The sequence below is a fragment of the Balearica regulorum genome, chromosome 22 (genome assembly GCF_011004875.1).
Source record: "Balearica regulorum gibbericeps isolate bBalReg1 chromosome 22, bBalReg1.pri, whole genome shotgun sequence".
Lineage (NCBI taxonomy): Eukaryota > Metazoa > Chordata > Aves > Gruiformes > Gruidae > Balearica > Balearica regulorum.
Genome location: NC_046205.1, coordinates 5,522,108 through 5,532,300, shown reverse-complemented (window position 1 = coordinate 5,532,300; position 10,193 = coordinate 5,522,108). Strand labels below are relative to the sequence as shown.

General features: G+C 48.1%; 1 protein-coding gene across 1 annotated transcript; it reads left to right on the top strand.

Moving 5' to 3' along the window:
• Positions 1 to 246: 246 nt before the first annotated feature.
• Positions 247 to 9,244, top strand: ZC3H12A (zinc finger CCCH-type containing 12A). Its single transcript, XM_075773765.1, has 6 exons — positions 247 to 385; positions 587 to 1,123; positions 4,308 to 4,447; positions 5,236 to 5,470; positions 6,021 to 6,127; positions 6,241 to 9,244. Exons 2-6 carry the CDS (start codon positions 630 to 632, stop codon positions 7,263 to 7,265), a joined length of 2,001 nt encoding a protein of 666 aa, XP_075629880.1. The 5' UTR covers positions 247 to 385; positions 587 to 629; the 3' UTR covers positions 7,266 to 9,244.
• Positions 9,245 to 10,193: the final 949 nt, after the last annotated feature.

Genomic DNA, 10,193 nt, shown 5'->3' with positions numbered 1-10,193 from the left:
ATTCCGCAAGGAGGCAACGGCTGGGCTGGAAGTGGACCAAAGGGAACCGTGGGGGCCGGGGACGCGGCTAAGTCCCGGCTCCGCTCTGTTGGCCCGGCGGGGCAGGCCCGAGGCAGGGCCAGAGCTAAGGCCGCACGCCAGAGCCGAGCCGAGCCGAGCCACGCCGAGCCACGCCGAGCCAGGCCAGCTCCCCTCCCATTCCCTCCCCAGGGCAGCGGCCGGGCGGGGCGCGGGGCGGACCAGGAAGCAACCGCCGCTCCGCCCCCGCCCACTCTGCCCTTATGCGTTGGCGCGGCGCTGCCCCGGCCCCGGTATAAAGCGGCGACCTCGCCCGGCCTGCTCTGGCCCCATGGAGACGCCGCGGCGGCCCGTCGGCGGCAGGCCGGTAAGAGGGGGTGCGGACCGGCGGCTTCGGTGGCGGGGGGCCCGGCGCCGCCCGACGCGACATGCGGCGGCCTGGCCTGGCCTGGCCTGGTCTGGCCTGGCGGGGCCCCGCGGAGGCCGGGCCGGGAGCGGAGCGCGGGGGGGCCGGGGGCCGCGCGGAGGCGTGCCGGGGGCCGCTGCTAACGCCCGTCTTGGCCCGCAGGTCCGGGGCGTGAGCGGAGGCCGGGAGTCCCCCGCGGGGAGCCATGATCGCGGGCAGCGTCTCCTCCGTCCCGGGCTGGCCTGAGGCGCTCCCGGCCGCCAGGCCGCCGGCGTCCCGGCCCGGAGAGAGGATGAGCGTCAGAGACCCGTGCGAGAGCCGCTGCCCCGGCCCCGGCGGCCTGCCCGGCGCGGAGCCGCCCGAGGAGGCGGGGGGCCCTGGGCGGGAGCCCTGCGACAGTGCCGAGATGCAGCTGAAGGTGGACTTCTTCCGCAAGCTGGGCTACTCCTCGGAGGAGATCCACGTCGCGCTGCAGAAGCTCGGCCTGAACGCCGACACCAACACCGTGCTGGGGGAGCTGGTGAAGCACGGCCCGGCTGAGCGGGAGAGCGCCGAGGCCCCGCCAGAGGCCAAGGAGGCCCCGCTGGTCCCGAGGGGGGGGGCCACGAACAAGACCCCCGCACCCGTGCCAGCCCCGGAGGAGACGGAGAGTGAGAACCTGAAGCCCATCGTTATCGATGGCAGCAACGTGGCCATGAGGTGTGTTTGGGGCTCTGGGTGGGCACAGCGGTCTCTCTGGGGCTGTCGGTGCCGTGGCCCGGCGAGGTGGTGGCTGTGCGTGACTTCTGGCTGTGGGGTGTGCAGGCGCTAAGACTCTGAAAAACTGGGGGTTTCTCACTGCATACAGCTACCACTGGATGCCCTGGTAGTGGCTGGTAATATTTTCCGAGGCACCTCACCACTATGCGTAGCTCTCATGAGGATGAGCATCATATTTGCAGTCTACCTTGATGGTCTCTCCTGCCCATGGTCCGTGCCAGCTCATAACCAGTGGTCACAGGGCTCTGACGAGAGTGAGTGTGCTTCCTGGGAAACGCAGGCAGTTCCTCTATTTTCTTGCTTATGAGGAGAAGATACATTTTACTCTTGCCTAATGGCTTTATGTAAGTTTCTGTAGCAGGAAGTTGCTCAATAAGTAATTACAGGTTTAATTAGAGAAGGCTTTGTAATATGGAGCTGTCTCCTGCATTGGAGACCAGTCTCCAAATTGCAACTCTTGTATTTTGATTAAATTTTCATACGGTGTAGGGAAAGGATGGGGTGCCAAAGGGGCACTCAGTATATGGTGTCACCAAGGCCGGGCTACAACTCATCCACAGCATCTCGGGTGTTCTGGTGCTGATGGCGCGGGTTCTGTCAGGTACTACAACCAGAGGCTTGGCCTGGAACAGCAACTTGGGAGCGCAGGAGCCCTAATATCCACAGAGCACCCATAATCTCTGCGCTGAATATTTATTGGCCCGATGTCCCTATCTTTGCCCTGGCTTGTGCTCCTGACGATGCCGGGCGTTGCCTGCCCCCACCCGAATCCCCGATGCTGCACTCCTCATCTCTAGGCAGGGGTCTGGGCTCTGTTAACTTAATGCACCAGTATTCTGAATTGGGCTTTGTCGTTGCAGTTCAAAGGCAAGCCTCCTCCACTGTGTTTGAGCTTAATAGATTTTGTAATGTGTGTTTGTGTACAGGCTTTTTTATAAAAAAACAACCAGGAGGGTGCACACACATCTGCTGCATGCATTACTGTAGACTTTGTCTAAGGTGAAAGTGCTGAGTGGAGATATGCTCGCAGGTGTGGTTTTCTAAGCTGTGGTTGACAGCTCTGAGAACAGGACTGAGAAAAGATGGGGTGCAGTCTGCTATGTGATTGATGAACAGAGCCTGTAAGTCCCAGGGCAAAGACAAAATTCTGATGGCAACTGAGCAGGGCTGGAGAGTAAAAGATGTCACCTAGGTGTCTGCAGAAGAGCACAGTCCTGTTGCTGTGGTTCTCCAGCAGCTGTGCGGTCACTTGAGGAAAATGGCCTGTTGTGAAACCTGGGGCTGATAAGTGTGACTCTTGCTGTGAAGTTTACCTTAGATAAGTGCTTGGGCTTAAACATCAGAATTGGTTGTGTTTTGAATGAGGAGCCTCTTGCCTGTGAAAGTTATCCCAAAAAGCACAGGAGAGATCACAGCAAATGTGACTCAGGGCAGGCCAGGCAGCAATAACGTTGCTGATAGGACAGAGTTTGACATGAGAAAAGCAGTCTGGCTTTTTTAAGCAATTTGCTAGAAGGGGAATTCCATTCTGAAACTTCCTGTATTGATGGTGTGATGTTCCCTGCTGATTCATTTGCAGTGTGTACAGCAGCCTCCCTCAACAGCTCTTGACAAACATATGCAAATCATAGTGGAAATTAGCTTTTACTTCCTTCTAAGGGAATTTTTTCTTGGCTGCTGCCAAATCAGATCAGCCCAATTAGCTACCTTCTGTAGATTTGAGATTGGTAGCAGCAACTCAAAAAATCTCTGCTTTTCTCATCTCTAAAGGACTATAGTAACCCGTGTCTGGCTACCTATAGCAAAACCAATCTGACAATGGACACAACTTCTAGAGCATCTTTCTTCTGACTGTTAATGTCAGCCTCTCTCTGGTTTGGGAGTCATAATGAAGATGTGTTAGGTAGCTCTTTAGGTGTTAGTTTTGGTGTGAAATGTATAGTTCTTATAGAACAATTATTTTGGTCCAACTCTTCAATTTTCTTAATAGCTTCAGAGAAGGGTGAGGACAGGAGGAGAAATAAAGTTTCTTTCTTGTGGTATGGTTGTACTACAGTAATAATGCTTCTTAGCGACGCCTCTGCTGGGTATGCTCTTTGGTAATTACTTTATGGAGGAGTTCATTAGCATGCTAAGCGGTGGTGGGAGTTGAAGTGTCATTCAAGTGTAGATGGGAAGAGTAAGACTTGGGGCAGGTGGAGTAGTGCTCACGTGGGGAAAATCTTACTGAATTATGAGACCAGTTATCTTCAGTATAGTACATCTTACCAGAGTGTCATCCTGAAATGCCGGTTATTAGATCCCCAGAATGACAAATTGGGCTGTAATACAGAATTGTTGAAAGTTTGCCAGAACTGTTATCAGCAGAAGAGCTGATTGCACTGTAAATAGTGGCACTTGTAAAACAGGAGTGGTAGTTTCCTCTTAGAGGTTCTGGAAACTTATTGGTCTGACCTAATGAATAATTAAGCAGCAGCTTTTTGCATTGTTATGGAGCTTCTGATGCTGTTGTCAAACTTTGTTCTCAAACTGTCAAGTGCTGTTAAGATGTTCAGCACTGTTCCTGTTAACAGGAGATGTTGCTATTTTGTGAAAATAGTGTGTTTGGAACTGACTTTTTGGGCCATAATATAATGAAGAAGCATCTTTCATCAGTGCTGATGTCCTTGAGTGCATAAATGTCTTGTTTTCCTTAACTTTACAATCAAAACACCTAGTGAGGGTGCTGTTTACTCTGGCAGAGGTTAGCCACTGGTGTTAGCTGGCAGAATAGGACAAAGGGTGTTCAAGAGCACATTGTACTCAGGGCTAAAAATAAAGATGTAGAGTCTAGAGTTGAAGCAAGGGCTGTTTCAGAGCAGCTGCAACAGCTACGGCTGCTTTCTCCCTCCCACTGAGGATTTGGGTATTTATTGGTAAACTGAGGTGCTAAAAGCAATAGTAATTCTGTGTAGAACATCTTAGTGCTGTTATTTACACGAGATGAGCAATGTGTACTGATTGTGCTACTCTAACACTTCTTCACTAAAGGTTGTCTGAATTGCTGGATCTATTTGCTTAGTGTGTTACCTGACTAATCTGTACATAACCTGAATGCTGAAAATCTCAATTTTCTTCTTCGCAGCCATGGAAATAAAGAGGTGTTCTCCTGCCGAGGTATCCTTCTGGCTGTCCAGTGGTTTTGGGACAGGGGACACAAGGATATTACAGTCTTTGTGCCATCTTGGAGGAAGGAGCAGCCACGACCAGATGTACTTATAACAGGTGTGGAAATATGAAGACCAAAAGTAGCTTTTCAGGCTTACTGCTTTGTCAGTTAATGAGCTTGTGAAGTTCTGGCTAGTTAGTAATTAACTTAAGAATGGAAGATCTGAGTAGTAGGAGATCCAGTAAGCTGAGCTGACCAGTGGGAATTAGTCATTAACTTCTCCCCTAAGCAAGTTCTTGCCTGGGTCAGTTGGAATAATTCAGAGAACAGAATGTAGTACACCATGCTTCCTAAATTCTTGGGATTTTATTACTTGCATTTTTTCCCCTTTCAGGGACACATCTTCATGCTGTGTATTTGACTGTAACATATGTGACACTGTAGACTGTACAGAATTTCTACATGCTGAAAGTTAAAGCTTGATGGGAGTTTAGTGAGAATTACTTAAATTGAGGGGAATTTGCTCTGAATTTGCTAACAGCTGAGACTTCTAAGTGACTCTACTCAAATCTGTGTGGAGTATGGCATTACAAAAGCTACTAGCCTGTCAGTCTTAAATGCAAATTGCACATTGCTTACAAAGGATTATGTGGATGGGACTTGCTGTTGTTACATCAACCTCTGTGGTGTGCTCCAAGTGTTCTTGGGTACCACGCAGGCACCAGGGCTAGGGATCCATCTCTGACAGCCTGACGGATGGTGTAAGAAGAGATGAAAACACAGGCTGGGTTGCAAAGAGATGAAATGACTTTATAAATAAACGACAATGTTCATGTAATGTTACTTTATCTGTGGGGAAGGTCTCTGGGCTGTGTAAGTGTGTTCACAGTTGTGTTTGTTTTAGACCAGTACATTCTCCGTGACCTTGAAAAGAAGAAAATTCTGGTCTTCACTCCTTCCAGGCGGGTTGGAGGCAAGCGTGTTGTCTGTTATGATGATCGATTCATTGTGAAACTGGCACATGAGTCTGATGGCATTGTGGTTTCTAATGATACTTATCGAGACCTGCAGAACGAGCGTCCTGAGTGGAAGAAATTCATTGAGGAGCGTCTACTGATGTATTCCTTTGTTAACGACAAGTATGTTCCTAATCTTCCTTTCCTCTTAAAAAAGATCCATGTAAGCTTGCTGCCTTGTTTTAATGAAGCAATGGCAAGTGATGCATGAAAAAAACAAAATGCAGGTACAAAATGCAAAAAAAAATCCTTTAGAGATTTTTTGGTAGAAGGAAGTGTGGTGGGGAGAACTGTCCAACTGTGGTGAGGTACAAAGGCGTAAGGAATTGGAGCTGTCTTAATAGCTGCTCATGGTTTGGAGCTAAGAATTCTGCCATAGCGGAGTTGCTAAGAGAGCTTCAGGACTGGATTTCTTCACAGGACAATCATTACAGGCCCAGCAGCAAGTACTAATTCTGGTCAGCAACAGAGCACAAAACCTTTTGTGCTGGAAGTGAAGCACTTCATGCCAGTATTTACTAGGTGACAGAACAGTTGTCACTGCAGTGAAATAGGGAGGTTTTTTAGGGCTCGGATAGCTTTTAACCTTCAATGAAATCGGAGACTTCTAGAAGAAATGAAACCCTGGCCCAAGAAAGTGAACTGCTGCTGATTGAGATTTATTTTTCTTTAGGTTTATGCCTCCAGATGATCCATTAGGGCGACATGGCCCCAGCCTGGATAACTTTCTCAGAAAGAAACCTGTGGTGCCAGAACACAAGAAGCAGCAGTGCCCTTATGGTAAGACCTGACTTCTAAACATGAAGACTGAGGTGTCTGTGCAAGTGTGCAAGTGTAATTCATGTATTTAGTAAAATCCAGCTGGTCATTCCATGCTCTGTCTTTCCTTGCAGGGAAGAAATGCACTTACGGAATTAAATGTAAATTCTACCACCCTGAAAGGATCAATCAGCCCCAGCGCTCATTAGCTGATGAACTCCGAGCCAATGCAAGGTTGTCTCCTACCAGAAGTACCAGTGCCAAGGAGGAGAAAAAGGGCAGAAGAGGTTCCCAGGCAGAGCTCGTGTGCTCTGTGCCCACAGAGAGTGATAAAAGCTCTTTGCAGAAGGTCCCTGTGGAGAGGAAAAGCTTGACCCACAAAGCAAAGCCCAGTGATGTTCCGCTTCAGGTCAAAGGCTGTGTGTCAGGCAGTGTTCCTCCTAACAGTGGGAGCCACAGGTCCTCTGACAGGTACCAGCAGCCTCATATGGACTCTCTGTCTTATATCTCTCAGGAGCATCTTGACTCAGGCATCGGGTCTCTGGAGAACCAGCTGTCTGACATGTGGCCTTACAGATCTACCAGTCACTGTGACCATTCCCATGCAGATCAGGTGGCAGTCTGCACCTGTGGTAGGCAGAGACCTGTCTACTCGCATTCTCCCAGCTTGGAGCAGAATGGTCTGGTCTCTTACAAGCATGGTTCCCATAAGTCATCTTCCTCTGGTGCTAGCTTCTTGCAGTATAGCCCTGAGATATCTCACTCAGGACCACCTCACTCTTTCTCAGGCTATGGAGTACCTGTACACCCAGCTAATGCTGCGCAATACAGTCTGCCCAATGAGTATAACGCCCCTCCGCCCCATTCTCGTGAGTACTGGTCTGAACCGTACCAGATGGCACCTCCTCAAGTGAGATCTACCAGTGTGCGAGATCCTCGTTCAGTACAGAGAGCCCCAGGGCCAGCGTACGGGGAGTCTTGCCAGTGGGCTGTCTCTGACCAGTTTGCGGAGGAGCGGGCCAATGTGCACGTCAAGCTGTGTGGCATATTCCATCCCCATTTAGTTGATGCTGTGATGAGCCGTTTCCCTCGGCTTCTGGATCCCCAAAGGCTAGCTGCAGAGATACTAACGTACAAGTCTCAGAACCCAGGTATATAGGCAGATGCTGAGGGCAGCCAGGTGTGTGAAAAGCCGGAGGGGCAGTGTTTGCACTCTGTAGCTGCCATAGATGCCTTCTGAGGGCTCCTCCTTACTCCTTGGAAGTACCAGGCTCCAGCTGGAGGCTGGATACCAGATGTGGTATGCTCACAGCAAGTTCTGGTCTAGACATGACTGTGTGCCCCTCTTAAGGGCAGCCTTAGCGTCCTGTCTTCCCCAGGGAATGTTGAAGAGGCTCTGGGTGCTGAACAGGAGAAGAGGCTGCAGCTTCAGAGTAGGGCTCTTCCTTTGGTGTTGTATGGTGGGTCAGGCACACCCTAAATTCCTGCAGTTCAGAACTGAATGTGACCTTATTCTTCCTCTTAGCTTCAGTTTTTGAGATGGCTTAGTGCATTACCAGGCATAGGGAGGGAAGATGCTGGGGGGGCTTCTGAAAGATAAGGGGTACCTTTGCAGTGGTGTGAGACTTACTTGTGAAGACTGAAACGCATTGTCAAGGCTGCTCTTAGCCCTTTACTAAGCCTCTTTACTATATCCTACCATGCAGATCTGTGGAAAATGTTGCATTATAAATCTAGTATGATGCTAGGTTTAGCTGACTTTAATTTGGTTTTATTGGTGCACTTCTTTAATGATCCTTTCCGTGCCCCTCCTGCTTAAGCTTACCTTCCTGAGATGAGGTGATTCTCCAGTATGTGCCATAAGTGCTTAGCAAGCTGCTGAGCTCCAGAAATAAGGGGAGCTAGACTTGCAATACTTTCTCAGGGTGGGAAGCCTGACACTGTTCCAAAGCTACATTTGAGTTGTGTGTTCGGCATTTGCTGGAAAATGCAGTTGTCAGAACATGTGGATGACAACGCTGTTGATGCTGCTCGAAAACATTGACCTTGGCTGGTAACCTGTCTTAGGCTATCTTTGTACAACACTGACGACGGGGATTTATGACGTTGTGCCTTTTGTCTTCAGACAGCAATAGTTTTGAGCATTCAGTAAAACAGCTGTAGTCATGTCTGGACTGCTGCCAGTACTGTTCCTGAGGATTCCTTAATATTTTTCTCTGTAAAGCTGTTGCTTCATCTTCCTTCTTACTAATGTTTTCCTGTCCCCTTCAGCTTTATCAAACTAGCAGTATCCAAAAATGTAGAATAAGACTTATTTGGTAAGACTGTTCCCCTCTCATTCCCTCTTACTCTGTAAGATGTTTTTTACTGTAGATATCGTAGCAGATTTTAAATATGCAAAACCAATTGCTGTAGTAATTGGTTCTGGTCCTGGAATTTCATTGTGCTTAGGATGCAAAGATGTTTCTTGCACTTGCAGGCCAGAAGCAGTTGATTTGTTGATACACATTGTATCTGTGGTTTTGTTATGTTTTTAAATGTCCATCTTGTGGTTAAACCAAGGTCGTTGAGTGGCAAATTATGAAGGTGAGAGTGGAATACAGCTGTTTGAGAACCCTCTTCAGGAAGGGTTTTGTCTATTACTGTTCTTCCCTCTGACTGTCTGAGGCGTGACCTACCCGAATGGCACCATGTGCCGTAAAAACCACAGGGACACAGAAACCTGTATACCTGGTGAATTATGATACATTACAAATTAGTAATGTTTCATGTTAGTAAGCAAAATGCTTCTTAATTTTAAGTAACCTGATACTTTGCATATTTGTAAATTACAGGAAAAATGGTTTTTAATGTTATTGTCCAGCAACTTGCTGCTTGCTGCTGTTTTTAATTAGTACTATTCTCAACTCAGCCATTGTGTTACTTGGCGTGGTGTTTTTTGTTTTTCTGGTGGAATGCTGATATATGCTTCTTCTCTTGCAATCAGAAGATTAACGTTTTATACTCACAAGCTGACATTTTGCTGAACTTTCTGTATCATTATGCAGTATATAGTTTACGTACTGAATGGAGGCAGCCTTGTGAAAGCCATGGCGAAGTACGAACTTGTGTTATATAAATAAAAACTGCTGAGTTGAATTATTTGGTCTCTGGTGGCTTTTTGGAAGACCATTCAACATTTTGTCTGGCTTTCCAGGAAAGTCAGAAAAATTGTCCTTCTTCCCTGGGGTTCCTCTGACAATCTTAGATCTCTGTACGCAGTCCGATGGCAGCAGCAGCCTGATGGCAGGGTATCGGTAGGCTTGTTAATTGATGCAGTGTGGCAGGTCAAAAACAAAAAATCAAACTGCTGTAGCAGATAGCAGCGTGTCCAGTGTTTACTGTTTATTTGGCATTGCCCAGGTTAGCTTGCTCACAGGGCATGCAATGAGGCAGCAGTGTGCTGGCGTGTGGCTCTGCAGTGGAACCGCAGTGGTGTTGGAGGTCTCAGGTGCTAAAGAATGTACACTCCTAATTATTTTGGAATAAATAGTGTGGGCTGTGCTTCAGTTTTTAATGGCCAGTTCCACCGTACAGTCTGGAAATAAATGCGTATTTTACCCAGTTATGTAGCACATCTGTGCCAGATGTAGAGCATGATAATATATGCTAACTGTAACATGTCAAGACTTTGCTCTAAACTTTGTTATGACCTGGGAAGGAAATGCAGTAGGAATATGAATGCTCACATTTCTATGTAAGAATCTTCCCCTCCCACCTGCTGTGCTGCAGTACAGCATGTTCTTATCTGACTTGTTAAATAACTTTATTGTCTTATTCAAATTCGTGCTCTTAATATAGAGCAATGGCTATTTCTGGTTAATCAGAAACAAGGGAGGCAGGTGCTCCTGGAGATAGTGCTTTGTTTCACAAACCAAGTCTGAAGGGTCATTTACTGGCTGTGGGAGAGGAACCTTCCTGAGGGTGTCACCTGAAGTGACAACTCGTGTGGCTCTGTATGTGTATGATGGCTGGGGTCTTGGTGGGGAGGAGGTTAAGTGAAGAGTCTGATTTGATCACAACTTCTAGCCAAGTGAAGACTTTTCTG